The sequence below is a fragment of the Rosa rugosa genome, chromosome 5 (genome assembly GCF_958449725.1).
Source record: "Rosa rugosa chromosome 5, drRosRugo1.1, whole genome shotgun sequence".
NCBI lineage: Eukaryota > Viridiplantae > Streptophyta > Magnoliopsida > Rosales > Rosaceae > Rosa > Rosa rugosa.
In genome coordinates this window covers 37,524,551-37,540,415 of record NC_084824.1, presented here as the reverse complement: position 1 = coordinate 37,540,415, position 15,865 = coordinate 37,524,551, and the positions used below count along the sequence as shown (strand labels likewise).

Genomic DNA, 15,865 nt, shown 5'->3' with positions numbered 1-15,865 from the left:
TAGTATTGACGGTGGAAGATTCATTTATTTGCTCAAGATCAGAGACTTTTTAAGTCGTTTTGAATAAGTGAGCGATAATATATTAATGATAGTACTAATTTTGAGAACAACACAATCTCTCTTTCTTGTCCAAAGAAAAAAAGACAAAATAATGCGGATGAGCCAAGTCAGCCGACGTGCGTGGACTTGGTAAAATTTCTCCGGGAAGTAAAAATGGAGGGAGAGACAGAGATGCGAAAAGAACAAGCCAACAACTAAGTTGACTGCCTAATAATATCCCATCATGGAGACACGCTATTCTTGCAGGCAGCCTCTCCTCCTCCTCCTATTGTTGGTTGATATTAAGGAAGGAGTTGCAAATAAATCACTCCCTTTATCCCTTTTAGAGTTTCTTTTCCTCTTTTGATGCCAAAAATTCCTACCTTATTCCAATCCATCCATTCATTCCTTCCTTTTGCCTACACCCATTATAGTATGATCTATCTGTGGTCTTTTTCCTTTAGAAGATGATCAAGAAACCCCAAAAGAAGGGGATATGCCATCTGGGTTTTGAAGATTTTGATCCTTTATGGCATATCTGAAAACTGGGGATTTTGATTCAATTCGCATGTAGGCATTGAAGGTTTTGATTTTTGGGGAAGAATTGGGTATTGTCTGTATTGGAAGTGTTGATTCTGGGAGGAATGTCTGGTAGTGCTAGTGCCCAAGTGGGTTTGAAATGTTATGATTCTCTGGGGACAATGGGTGTGACGAAATGGGATTTTGTTTGATAGAGTTTTGACGCTTCTTGTTTGTTTTATTTGGTTTTCTTGAAGTTCACGGAAAAATGTTTTAACATTCAATTTTTAAACAGTGACAGCCAAAACAAATTTTTTATTGGCAGTTAGATGGTGGTTTGTTCTTCTTTTGCTCTGATAAAAGGTTTATGTGCAGAAGAAGAACAAGTCTCACTCACTCCCTGTCCCATTGATCACTTGGAATAACACATTGAGATTCTTACCGTTACAACCAATTTTCTTTTCAGAAACCGTTGTGGGTAGTTGTTTCTGTTTTGGTAAAGGGAACCAACGACCTTTATTTTCATGTATATACAACTTCATCTCCCAAGGTCTTTATCTCTATGTAAGGGTGGACTGAGGATTTGGTGTCTTGCATTTGAGGAAAATCAGAAGCAAATTTTGGTTTAGTTTGTACTGATTGTAGTATTCTCTCAATTTTGGGGTGGGCATGAAATTTCTAAGCGTTATGGGAAACTCTTTCGGATGCTCAGCATCTGGGGAGCGGTTAGTTTCAGCTGCAAGAGATGGAGATCTTCAAGAGGCCAAGGCCTTGTTGGAATGTAATCCTCGTCTAGCAAGGTACTCCACTTTTGGTGTTCGTAATTCTCCACTCCATTATTCTGCAGCTCAGGGCCACCATGAGGTATATATGTTTATCAAATGCCAGTTTCAGAGATTGATCTCCTTGTGTTTTACATACTTTTGCTTATCTGGTTTTGATGTGATTGTTTTTTGTTTGGCATCCTTAGATAGTTTCACTCTTGCTTGAGTCTGGAGTTGATATTAATCTCAGGAATTATCGTGGTCAGGTAATTTTAGAAGTGAAACTTTTGGCATTATATCAATCAAAAGGCATTTTTTTTCAATTAATATGGGCGTTTACCTCGTCAAAATTGCTTTCTTATGATTTAGAAACAAGCTTTCTATCAACACATTTATACTGTGCTTTAAATCTTGATGTACAGACTGCTTTGATGCAAGCTTGCCAACATGGTCATTGGGAGGTTGTTCTGACCCTGATTCTGTTTAAAGCCACCGTAAGATTGTATACTCATAAGCCATTTTTCCAGTAGTCCTGAGACAATAATGTGGTTAAGAAATGTGACATTTTTGAAAACTGGATTTAGATTCACAGAGCAGATTATCTGAATGGGGGTACTGCACTCCACTTTGCTGCTTTGAATGGCCATACTCGGTGCATCAGAATCCTCCTTGCTGATTACATTCCCAGCTCTCCGGATTTTTGGAGTATGTTAAGGAATGAATTAGAGAATGAAGAACCAATTACAGAGTTTGATCATGAGTAATTCAACATCCATTTCTTTTTTCACCTTCCTTGTATTTTCCAATACTCTTAATTAATTTATTTTCCTTCCCCATTTCCAGTGTTTTGGGTCAGATAATTAATAGGCCTGCTGATGGAGGAATCACTGCTCTGCATATGGCAGCACTAAATGGTCATCTTGAAACTGTACAACTACTTTTGGATTTGGGGGCTTCTGTTTTTGCAATTACTGTGGAAGATGGAGCTACAATTGATTTAATAGGTAACAAATTTAATTCATCTTCTTCTTTTTTTTCCAGCAAATAGCACTGTCCAATTATGATTCAGATAATTGAAAATCTCATAAGGTTTAACTTTAATTTATCACTTGCCTTGGTAAATCAATTGAGTTGTATTAGAATATTGGAATTAGATCAGGCATATTAAGTAGTATACTATAGATTCAATATTTATTCCAAGCCTTCTGGGAACCTTTTTAAGTGTATTTCCTTTTGTGCTCTGGTATAGAAAGAGAGCACAATCATAGATTCATAGTGGTGCATTTCTAAATTACTTATGAAGACATTTTTTTAATTATTTTTGATGTAGTTCCATGTGATGTTGTTGATTATCATCATGAAAGGTTTAAGACTCCCATCATTCCCCGATGATTTTGCAGTTACATCTCCAATAACTGATCACTTTAATTTGCAGGGGCTGGAAGCACAGCCCTACATTATGCTGCATGTGGAGGAAATGCCCAGTGTTGTCAAGTATGCTCTTAGTTTTATTAAAGATATGCTCTAAAATGCTACAACCTTACATGATGATTGTTACTAATGTTTGATGCTGTGGTCAGATTTTGATTTCCAGGGGTGCCAGTCTGAAAGCTGAAAATGCAAACCGGTATATGTTTCGAACTCCTTCAGTTTTGATTTATTTGGAAAGCTACTGTAACTTTCACTTTCCAGAACTCTTTAAATAATACTTTGACCTATTTTACATGGATTCCAGAGTGTTGGTATTGCTACATGTCCCCAAATTCATTTGTTTAGTGTGGATACTATTATCTGCCTTAGAAGGTCCTGGGTTTGGATCTTCCAACCCCCAATTATTCATATATTTGTTGATATGTGGGGTGAGGGTGGGGTTGCACCTGTATCTTTCTGTGTCTCCATTCACCTGTCTGCTTGTCTTATAAGCTCTGATTAAGCAATGTTGAGCCTGTAAATGTCAACTAAATCAACAATTAGATAGATGCACAGTTTAAAATGTCTAATCATGGGGCAGTAAAGTTTGGGTGTTAGTTCAATGATCTATTGTATCTTTTCCTTGACATAATGAGTTTGGTACGTTTTTATCTGCAGTTTCTTAAGAGATTAGTTGTATACCCCTTATATACTAGGTTGTATTACTGGCTCTACTTCTACTGAGATACTTGAACCTTTTGGTTAAGCCTCAATTTTTTGTCTGTTTATTCTTTCTTTATTCACTATCAGTTCTTAACTGAGCCGGTTGTATTTTGTTATTTGTTCAAAGATGGACGCCCTTGATGGTGGCTCGTTCATGGCATAGAGATTGGCTTGAGGAAGTCCTTAGCACGGAGCAAGAAGGCCAGACACAGATACTTCCTAGTCTTCCTTCACCATACCTATCCCTTCCCCTAATGAGCATTGTGAAGATTGCTAGGCAAGTACATTGTGTTAATTCTGTTGCTAATACTACACTATAGAATTATTTGTAATATCTAAACTCATTCCACTCAAGAATTCTGTAACTCTGATTGTCTCAAATCAATAGATCAGGTCAGAAATAAACAAACAGCCGAAGCTATATTAACATGGGCTCTTAGATCAAATTATTCTTCTTGGTGCATGAACCTGTCATTTTGACATGTTTTTACTCCATGTGAATAACTTTCAGTTGTAAATATCTCTTTATAAGTCACTTATTTTTGTGATAGATTTTGATACAAGCAAGTTTGACAAACTGTATGGCTCAGAAAACATGTATTTGTTGGTAATGCAGAAAATAGTTTTTCCAGTCAAATAAACTCTTTTGTTTTGGTTATATTTTCAATAGAATAAGGCTTTTCCCTACACTCTTTTTCTCTTGAAACCTCTTATAACAAATTTGGCGTTAACCAATTTGGGTTTGTATACTTTAACCTTATACTCTAGTATTGGTGCCATTTCCAGAGAATGTGGATGGAGGAACAATGATTCTTTACCTGCATGTGAAGATCCATGCGTTGTCTGTTTGGAAAGACAGTGCACCGTGGCTGCAGAAGGTAAATTTTTCTTAGAAGATTGTCACAACTATCCATCTCTGTCTAAACTTGGTGATATGTATTTGTATACAAATTAGACAAGTTTTAAGAGTGTTGAAGTTGACTGGTTTTGGGGTTGCATCTGAATCTTTGCATTCAAAGATTGTTTTTGAAAGAGAATAAATAAATGTGTACTGGTGGAGAAGAGAATGAATGATGTGTATCCAGCATTCTTAATGCCCGTTTAGCAAATGCAAATACATACTTGTATTGTGAGGGCTCAAATTAAGTACTGGTGATGCAGGTAGGAGTGGAGGTAATAGTATAGCATTAGTCTAGCTTGGAGGCAAATGCATTTACTGAATGCTCTATATTTGGTTGAGTGCAGTGGTCAGTTCCCATGTTAAGGCTATTGAACATAATAAGTGGCTTCACCTACAGTAGGAATTTTAATGTTAAATCTTATCATGAAAAAGGAAGCATTTTTCCACTTTAACTGGACAAGTATTGTTATAGCTGTAGCTTCAGTGCTCATGTTCTTTCTCCTGTTATTCATGGATGGCTTCTTTAGGTATGAACCGGCATTGCATATGCAAATTGAGCTGTGTTTGGTGGGAATAGAACTTCCAGATCTTATCTTAGTTTAGTTTGGTCATTGTTCTATGGTGCCCTACATGAGGTAGTATTGAATTGCAGTTTCTGTGTTCTCAAGTTGAGTCATCTTTACTGGAAGAAGTAGTTGGGCCTCTAAAAGTTTGGAGCTGCTAATTAATGGGTGTTTTCTTTAGATTGTTTTTCAGTTGGACATTCCATTTCCATAGCTCTATGTTGACGTTTCTTTCAAAAGTGAGATGACTTCAAATTTAAGAAGGCAGCCCTTCTTTTTGCTCCTTGTTTAGGATCACTTGTATACTTCATGTACTTGATTTTGGCCATTAAAAGTTCCTTTGAAGCCTCTTACATCTACAGAGAATACTGATGGTGAATTAAGGTGCAGTTTGGTGCAGATAATTATTAGAGGGCAGCATTTTTGAGGTGGTGTAACTTGCAGTTGGAATCTAGATGAAGTAAAATATATTGGGTACATTAATCCAAACAGAAGTTTGATATCACAAGGGTAACTTTGAAAATGGAAAAGACGTTTGAAACGATGAGCAACTCTGAGAACATGAAGCTACCACATGAATGATTTCCAGACGGAAATAAACTTAACTAAAAACAGCCTTGAGTTGAGCAAACTTGTTGTTATAGATAGATAATTTCCTGTTTTTGAAACTTAACAGTTAAGTGCTCACTAGGTAACACTTGGTTTCTTTAGAATGATTTGTTCTTGTGCTCCATTGCCACATAGTTCTGTTATGCATAAATTTGTCTGTTTCCAAGGACATTAACAGATTTCATGGTGCAGGTTGTGATCATGAGTTCTGCATAAGTTGTGCCCTGTACCTTTGTTCGACAAACTGCAGCACGGTTGTGGCGCGTGGTCCCTTGGGATCAATCGCATGTCCTCTCTGCCGGAATGGCATAGTTTCATTTGCGAAGCTTCTAAAAACAAGACCAATGGTGAAGGGGATGGCAAAAACTAGTTTATCCCTATCATTTTGCCGCTGTTCTACCGAGGAACCAGAGACAGCCTCCTCAATAACCACCCCTTTATGCAAGCCCAGTTTTCGTTCCTCTCGGAAATGTTCGCTGGGATATTTCCGGTCCCAGAGCTTCCAGAAGTTCCCATCTATCAAACTCAACTACGGCCTTTGCATGGGAGGAGTTTCAAACATTACACCTTGTTTGGTTCCGTGCACTGCTCGTAGATGTTTGAGATCAGGCTTCAGACGAACAACTTCTCAGCCTGAGGGCAGAAGGTCATGGCTATCTGCACTCAATCAACAAGCAATGACTAGCAGCGGATGCTGAATAACATTGTTTTCTTCTTATTTGTATTTTTATTTTTCCTTCTTATTTGTATTTTTTTTTTTCTTCTGGACTCTCGAGTTCTTTTAAACGCATTTCCATCTCAGTTTTGGCCTTGGTGTGACTCAAATCATTTGCTACTGCGGTGATAATTGGATGGAGCAAAGCTGTAAATATATATTCATTCAAAAGAAATCTGTACCAAGAAGGAAAAAAAAATCTTCAGTGAATTTACTGATAAACTCCCAGTTTTGGCCAATAAAATTGTTTGTACATCATATTCTGAACAGAAGAATTGGGAATCTAGCTTACAACCATTTCACTCAATTTAAACAAAAAAAAGAGAGTTAAATGTAACTCATCCTGCATAAATAATTCGAGTCTGGTGGATACAAAGCATGAAATATTGTCCCAATCTCTGGTCATGCGGTACAACAAATATTCCCAGGAACTACTGTCTGCTGGTCTTTTTGCTCCACCGATTATTACACATTACATGAGGGTACATACATAAATTCCATATCAAACAAACTCAAGAAATACCTGAACTTCTATTCAAGCCAATGTTACAGCAGTATATTACATTCCTTGAGATGATGCACTCATGCACATGCATCATATCCAAATATTGAACAAAAAATAGTGCAGCTGGAGTACATATCTTAGTACATAAAGCTCAAGAGGGATAGACAAGGATGGTTAAGAAGGGTGTAGAGGGAGGTTAGAGAGGTTGTGGACCGACTGAAAAGTCTTGCAAGGTCAAGAAAGAGGGACAAGAAGAAAGCTACAGACAATTGACAGAAGGAGAGATGAAAATGCAAGGGGAAATGGTGAGCGGATTCGCAAAGAAGGAACCATAGAGGAGGAGAAGTAAAACGTCTCAGAGGAAATGCAAAACCAAATAACAGAGAAAAGAAAGAAACAAAAAAAGAGGGCTGGAAAGCTCAGTTAGGATAGCACCATCAAATAACAATCAACTTCACAAGCTGAAGCTGCTGCTGCTTCTCCTTCATTCTCCATTTGTGGTATTTGATCCAAGAAGTTGGAAGTGACTTCTCAGGTGATAGCAAGTCATATTTGACCAGCAAATTATGGGATGAGAAAGAAAAGACAGGAGGAGGCATTGAATTGAAGAGGACTAGTGTTTGCTTATAAGGTGCCGGTGAAGTGATGTATATGGGAGAAGACATGGTATGTGAAGAGATGGATGGGGGTTATATATAGTGAAATTAGAGAGACTGAAAACAGAGAAGAAGAAAAAATATAATAAAATAAAACAGAAAGGGCTGACATATATATCTATTCCAAATATGTTTTTATTATTAATAAAGTCAAACAGACTAGAGCATCAGATTGGTCATAGCTAGGGCTAGCTAGGAAGAGAGAGAGAGAGAGAGTATTGGGAATATAAGGTATATGTATTGCATGGTGTGGTAGTGACTAGTGACTTGAGAGAAGGGGGAAGAGTGAGTGAGGTACGTAGACAGCAGAAGAAAGCTGCAGAGAGGTGTGATGAGTAGTAATGTGACTTACCATCCTTCTCTGTCGTTCTGACTCTCTCTGTCTCATATCTTTTACCTTCTCAATTACGCAATTCAATTCATTCGAAAGAATAAAAGGTTTTTCAGATTTTCAAGTTTCTCAGATTTCAAATGCATGCCAACAATTACAAAAAAACAAGTGAGAAGCAAACGCTATATATGGTTGGATTGGTTCTTGCAATAATGAAGGCTTGTAAGTTTGTAACAGAGGAACAGTAAGCATGCAAAGGGCAAAGCGGTTTGTGACTATATATAGCAAATCCTCACAGTCAATTTGCCTTTATGATTCTTCATCATTCCCTGTCCATATGTTATGGACCATATGCATTACTATGTGGGGTTTGAATTTTCTGATAGTCTGATGCATACAGTAATGCTGATACCAAATTCCTGCTAGGTTTCAGAAGATCTTCAATGCAAATTAATCATGGCATTATTAATGTCGTAATTGAATTATAACATGCAAAGCTTTCATAAAAAGGATAATAATCATTTAGAAAGTGACCACTCTAGCCAGCAAGTAGCAGCAAATCTGGTAATGACATTTCAGCTTTGATTTACTGTACGTATTATTATATAATGACTGGTTCAACGATATTTTTACCAAAAGTTACCCTATATTTAAGAAGATAATCTTACCATAATCACCCTTAGTACCAAGATTGCAATATTCAGGGCCACAACATAAGTCATAAGTCATAATAAGCTACCTAGGTTCTGAGGTCTGAAACTCATATGGGAAATCCAATGTAGAAATAGGATCAATAGAATAGCCGAACCAGATCTTTTGATGCTTGTAGGTGAGTTGAAAAAAACCATAAAACAGCTTTGCAAGTACAGCTGCATATATGGCTACAAAACCCAGAATCTAGATTGGGTTGATCTCTCTCCTTCCATCCCTTCTTTATTCTGTAGTTTTGTGTTGTATGGTATTGTATTGTAATAGGGTTGTATGTTTAGGAGCTAAGCCAATTGCTAGGGGTAGGTAGGTAGCTAGGGTTTATCTTTTCTGTGTGTGTATGAGTTGTTGCTTCAGTTCCGGTGAAAAGAGATGGGAGAGGAAGAGAGCAATTATTCCAGTACTGGGTTTTGACAGACAATACACTAGTATGAGAATATTAACTTTCCAGTTTCACTCTTGCAGAGAAGAGAGTGTATTCCACACAACTCACAATCCCAGAAGAAATTTGAATCGGTGTTGGGCGCGTGGGTGAACTGAGGATTAGGATCTTTTCAGAAATTGGGTACAGACTTTAAATTTTGGTAATCATCACGACCTTTGTGATGGGACAATACATGGTCAATCAATCAGTCTCTTTTTATATTTTCTTTTCTCTTTTGTTTTTATTTACTTTTATAACAATTTTGATATTGCAGGCCGCCTACGTAAGACCAAAGAAAATTATAATACCCTAAGTAATAACATGCATTCTACACCCACCAATGTAGTGTCTACTGTTTCTGTTAACTTTGGTTGTCCAAGGATTTCTTGTTGTAATTCCTTTTCTCCTCCCCAAAAAAAAAATATAAAAAAATATAAAATATGCAGTGTCTACTGCAATGTCCAGAATCTAATGCCCACTCCACGCTTGTGTGTCATTTGACTTAATTCATCTCTCTCTCTCTCTCTCTCTCTCTCTCATTTTCAAGTTTTAGCAACTTGGGTCACAAAACCAAAAATAATCGATTTTTTTTTTTTGAAGTACTAAAATAATCGATTGAAACTGGATCTTCGATAGCAGCTCTTGAGAAAGGTTACGTTCAGAAATTATAGAAACGTAACAATTATTTGTTTTCATGAGTAACAAAGATCTTCTTCTTCGTTTTGGAGAAGATTTCATCCATTAAAAGGAAAACACTCTTTAGTTTGGCAGAAATAGGGGTCATTATGGGTCGAGTTAGGGCCGGCCCTACCCTAAATTTTAGGGCTTAGGGTCGGGCCGGGCCCGGCCTAGTCAGAGTCAACAAAATTTAGGGTCGGGCCGCGGCTTAAATATGATAACTCTTACCCGCCCGAAAGGCCCGAGCCACTAGGGCAGGGTCGGGCCGGCCTTCCAAATAGGGCCGAAATAGGCCTAAAATGGCCTTAATTTGTTTAACAAAAAGAAATATATTATTTTTATTTTTATTTCTTATCTCAAAATGTGGCTCAATGGTTATATAGGTAATACAAGACTCATTATTTTTTGTTGATCATATTTAATATAAATATATATATTGGAATTAACTTATAAGTTATAACATTTATAAATATTAGTTAAGATGGTTATATTCAATTAACTATCTCTCTAAATCTCCCAAAATTAATTGTTGTTTAACAAAGGAAACAAAAATTAAAGAAAATAAAGCTTAGGAAACCAATTACAAAAAAGAGAGAAGTTGTATGTTATAGACTAAAGAGAAACATATTTAAAAAATAGAAAAAATAGAAAATTATTAGGGTTTAATTGGGCGGGCTTAAAGGGTCGGGTCGGGCTTGGCCCTAACGGGCTCAAACGGGCCGGGCTTCATTTGCATGACCCTTACCCTATCCTATTTGAGAAAGGGTAAGGCCGGCCCGCCTTAATGCAAGGGCCGGGTAGGGCTTCGGTCCTACAGGTCGGGCAGGCTTAGGGCCGAAGGGCTAAATGATGAGGCCTAGGCAGAAATGTCCTCAGTGGGCTCGTAAGCTCGTTCTTGTTACTCACGGGGGCCGCTGCTTAGAGGATTCCAAGGGTGCAGTCCATTCAATGGGAAGTTTGATATTCCAAGCTAGTATCACAAGAATAGAAGGAGAAGAAACCTGCATAATAAACAACTCACAAGTCCAGTGGCGGATCTAAGATTCGAAAATAGGAAGGGTTATATATTTATGTGTCCCTTTGGGCAAAGTCCAAAATTTTTTTTTTAGTACAATTATGCACAGGTGTGCAAATGCAAGAGTGGGGAGATGAGAACCTGAGAGTTCAAGTGTTCAAATATTGAATTTTTTCCATAATTTAGGCCTTTTTGTGAAGAAGAATGAGAATTTGTGATAGACAGAGAGAATGGGAGAGCCACAGAGGAGTCTTACATTGTATGATTTAGTTTCCTTGTAAGACTTAGATTCTCTGCTTCTTTCATTGTATGAACAGCAGAGAATCTGAGTCTTACAAGGAAACTAAATCATACAATGAATAGAATATCTCTGAGAATATCTGTAAGACTAACCCTATTACAACTCAGACAAGTAATCAGAGTTTGGGTTAGACACACAAACTAGGTGTCCTTAAACACTCCCTCTTGTGTCGCCCAAATGTGATGCTCCTCTCGTTGCCTTGTCAAAAACCTTGCCGAGTAACAAAAACTCAGTGGGACAAAAATAACCTCGGTCGAAGGAGAAAAAGAGTACAACACACCCTTCACGTTCTGAGACCATATATGTAGACATCTCCCCCTGATGACAACGGTCATGAGAGTTCGGATAACTTCAGTAAACGATGCTACCAACATGTTTCTCTAAAGTGGAATTTAGGCAATGACTCAGTGAACAAGTCTGCCACATTGTCCTCAGATTGAACCTAGTTCACTTTGATCTTAAGGAGAGTTTGTTGTTGCTGATTGTGCTTGGTGTTGTTGCCTTTGATGCAGCCTTGCTTCATTTGTTCAAAGCGAGCAGCATTATCCTCATAAATGCTCGTAAGCTCATCTGTGGTAGGCTTCAAACCACGAACATGCGTAAATATGGATTCAATCCATATACATTCACGAACCACTTTGTGAAGAGCAATGATCTCTGCATGGTTCAATGATATAGCGACTATGGTCTGTTCTGTAGACCTCCAAGATATCGCAGTCTTACCCATGGTGAATACATAACCAGTTTGAGAATGGCCTTTGTGTGGGTTAGAGAGGTACCCAACATCAGCAAAACCTTCCAAAACACTAATGTTGTTTTGGGATGGAGATAGAGGACGCAGGCCAGGGTTGGCGGTGTTCCTAGTGTGTGATGGATCCGAATCCATCATCTCTCTGTAAGGATAGAACAAGCTCATATCAATCGTACATCTCGAGTATCAAAAAATATCTTTTACACCAGTCTAATGGCGTCGCGTTGGCGGAAAGTTATACCTAGCTAACAAATTCACTGCAAATGAGATGTCCTATCTTGTGCATTGAGCTAAGTACAATAATGCACCTATTGCACTTAAGTAGGGCACTTTTGTCTCTAGCACATCTTCGTCATCATCCTTCGAACGAAGAGGAACCTTTTCAGGATCAAGTCTACGGACGATCATGGGTGTGCTTGAAGGCTTGACCTTGTCAAAACGCCTAAGCATCCATCAACACGATGCTCAAGTTCCAAACTAAGACATAATTGTGTTCTCCCAAGATCCTTCATCTCAAACTCGGATTTCAAATGTTCAGCGGTTTCCCTTAACTCTTTAAGGGCTTCCAATGAAGATCATGTCACCAACATGAACCGCGATAGAATCCGGAACTTGCCATAGAAATGCGCGGGCATTTACATATCTCTTCCCAATCAAGTAGTCACTTTAGTGAGCGTTTCAACCTCTTTGCAAACACGCTCTGTGGTCTAGAGCCACTTGACTTGGGTAAATGAAGTTCACCATAAACCTTCATGTATATTCCGTATCTAGATCCCCATAAAGATACATAGTGACCACATTCGTAAGCTGCATGTTCAGTTATTCGGAAACTAGCAAACTGACAGGGTAGTGGAGTGCAATGACATCCATTACGAGATAATATGTCTCCTCGTAATCGATTCCAGGGCATTTTGTGAGAAGCCTTGTGCCTTAAGGCGAGATTACTATCTCCTTTTCTCATCACGCTTTTTATCGAAGACCCGTTAGTCAATAAGTTTTATGTTAGGAGGTGTTGGCATCACCAGCTCGAAAACCTTCCTCTTCATTAGAGAATCCACCTTACCCTGGATCACATTTTTCCATGTAGGCCAATTTTCTCTACTCTGACATTCATTCATCAACGGAGCTTGGTTCGATATCATCGGACTCAATAACTTATGCACAATGAAATGGGCGACTACATCATCAATCATGATGGAGTTTTTATCCCACGTCTCATGTACACTAGTGTAATTTTCAAAGAGCTCTATATTCTCAGGAAGGTTCTGACGTTGAGGCATCCCCCAACGATAACCATAATCCGGAAGATTCTCATGAGACGGATTTTGAGTGTCAATGATCAAAGGATTGAGTTGTGTCAAAGTATCCTTCGAACCCACGGGCCTCCTGAGCATCCTAGCTGGGGTCATGGCCTGTAACGCCAGAGCACCACTCTCTATGGTGTTGGCACCATGCCTACCTCGGTATAGGGTGGCGCTATGTCCTCTCGTAGGGACGTCCATCCTTGCAGGCATGTTTGCAGCAGATATGTGTGATCTCGTCACTTTAACGGGGATCGAGATGAGACATAGTGGGGATAGACCACGATAATTCTTGTCATTTCTATTGAACATCCGTGATCTTATCTCCTCCTAACGACAGGAAGACTGTCTCATCAAAGTGATAATCCGCAAGACATGCGGTAAAGAGATTGCCTACAAAGGGTATTAAGTGGTAGACGACTGTTGGAGTCTCATATCCAACATATTTTCCCATTCGTCTGTAAGGACCCATCTTAGGGCGCTGTGGAGGCGCAAGAGGCACAAAAATGGCACACTCAAATATATGTAAGTATGAGATGCTTGTACCCAGTCACTAGCTGTAACGTAGAGATAAAATAAGTGGCGGTGGGTCGTCGACGAATTAGCATAGCTGCATGCTATATTGCATCACCCCAAGCGGATATAAGGAGATTGGTGCCCATTACCAGTGTCCGGGCTACCATCGTAGTCGTTTCCGAGAGACCATTTGGGTGTGTACATGAGAATATGATGTCCAAAATCAGTTCCAACGCAATAATCATCAAAAGTCTTCAATGTAAACTTTCTAGCATTGTCAAGTCGAATTGACAAAATAGGATGATCCGGGGAGTGAGCCCGTCGCCATCTAATCAGTGCTAGGAGTGAAGTATAAGCTACAAGTGGATAATGACATAACACGTGACCAGCGTGTTTGCATGTCAACCAACATCATGAAATATTTAAACATCCGTAAGTTGGTTGAATCGGTCCACAGAATCCCCCTGGATTCTATGTAAGAACAGAATGAGTATTTTCATATCCTTTGCGTAGGACGATCTCAGTTAGGGCTGGGCACGGTCCCAGACCGACACTGCATTTACAGGGAGCGGGACTGGCAGAGGAATTTCGGGCCAGGCTTCGACTTGCTGGAAACAGGGACCGGCCTAAACTCGGACCGAGACTAACGGTCCGGTTTGTCCGGGCTTTCGGTTCTATATCGTTGATTTCTTCATCCCGAAAGACGACACCGATTCGAAGATTTCTCTTCACAAAACTAACCCAGAATCTTTGTTTTACAACAATACATAACTCAATACATATAGATCAACCCAAAAACTATAGAACATGATAGATCTATCAATCTCGAAAAAGTCAAAAACAGAAGCAGAAGAAGATCAAAATCTGGATCACATCAGAAGCAGAAGAGGTATGGTGGTCGGAGACCACATCACAGAACACAGATCGATCCCAACCTTGTTTGTCATCGAAGAAGATCAAAATCTGGATCACACTTACTACCTAGACATTGATGCGAAAGGCTATCAGATACATGCATGTCCCGATTTCTTCGAATTCTAGCTTCGGATGCCAGAAATTCTGGTGCTTGCCAGTTTGATTGTGATCATAGCATCAGTAGAAGACAGAACTCTGAAGTACCTCTTCAATAGAGAAGTGAATGGACAGTTCATATGTCCATCCCCTTTAGGAGAGAAGAAGAAAGAACAAAGAAAAAAGAAGACGCAGAGAGAAGAGAGAATAAAGAAGAAGACTAATAGGAGAAGACAGGAGTCAGAAGACACTTTTCAGACTAAAAAGAAGAGAAGATAAGTACAAAAGATAAATAAAAAATTATTAAAATATTACTAATTAATAACATTCGGGCCCATCGGGCTTTCTGTTCTTTTAAAATTCAAAACTGGACCCGAACCCGGTCTGACTCAGTTCGAGACCGGACCAGACATTTTCCTCAAAAATTTCCACAAAACCTGGACCGAACCGGCCGGTTTTTCGGTTTGCATCGGTTTTTTTGCCCACCCCTAATCTCAGTCCTAATCTCCCTAAGGAACAGGCTTTGTAGAATGAGCGAGAGGCTTTAGAAGCAACCAATGAGGATTTTGGTTGGGCCTAAGCATCTGAAACGCTATTGGAAGCAATGTTGGTGATTGCAGCGGGGCGCCATCACCATGATAGACGCCATCCATGGCATCATGGATATAGACTGCGCTAGCCCTAGGCTGGCGGTGGACAGCGACAGTGGCGACGGTCATACATACTCGAGGAATCAACCTTTGATTCCTGCTTCGTTTCACTCGAAAGAATGGATGTCCGTGTGAAGTCTTTAGTAGACGGATCATCATATCATGACTAGGATGACCTATCCTATCGTGACAAAGCCAATATGTGTCTAAATCCAAGAGATCTTCTCTCATAACCCTATTGGATTTAATAGCTCAAATAGTGATGACATAAAAACCAACAAAGAGACACATAAGGTTATCTAATATGCGCCTTTATTCACAATCATTAGAGGTATTGCAAAGGAACTCTTTTCCGTTCACTATATACGTTTCCGCATGGAATCTGCTGGCTCGAATAGCTCAATAGGGTTCAATTTACCTTAGGAGAGTAGAGAGTTTCTGTGACAGTAATCAAGGTGTCATTTGGCAAGAGGAATTTGGGCTATTCCATGTCCTTGAACTAAACTTGATGGCCCAACCATCGTAGTCACGGAGGAATGTGTAGGCAACATCTCTAAGAATGATTGTCTACGTAGTTGCACTATCTGCAGTACATTGAAGTTCTCTAGGATTCATTCCTCAAAAGCTCAGAATTGAAATGGAGTCATAATGAAAATGAAAAATTTCAGTTTAATACCCTGTGGTTTGCACTCAACATCATGTTAGTCCCTGCTCTTTCAATTTGATCAGCAACACCCCCATGCTTTCAATTTCAATCAGCCGTGCCCAAATTTTT

General features: G+C 39.1%; 1 protein-coding gene across 1 annotated transcript; it reads left to right on the top strand.

The window, feature by feature from the left end:
* Positions 1-239: 239 nt before the first annotated feature.
* LOC133708951 (E3 ubiquitin-protein ligase XBAT32) lies at positions 240-6,506 on the top strand. Its single transcript, XM_062134543.1, has 10 exons — positions 240-1,422; positions 1,529-1,588; positions 1,745-1,816; positions 1,907-2,082; positions 2,166-2,326; positions 2,758-2,816; positions 2,903-2,949; positions 3,583-3,732; positions 4,242-4,333; positions 5,721-6,506. Exons 1-10 carry the CDS (start codon positions 1,228-1,230, stop codon positions 6,224-6,226), a joined length of 1,518 nt encoding a protein of 505 aa, XP_061990527.1. The 5' UTR covers positions 240-1,227; the 3' UTR covers positions 6,227-6,506.
* The last annotated feature ends 9,359 nt before the right edge of the window (positions 6,507-15,865 follow it).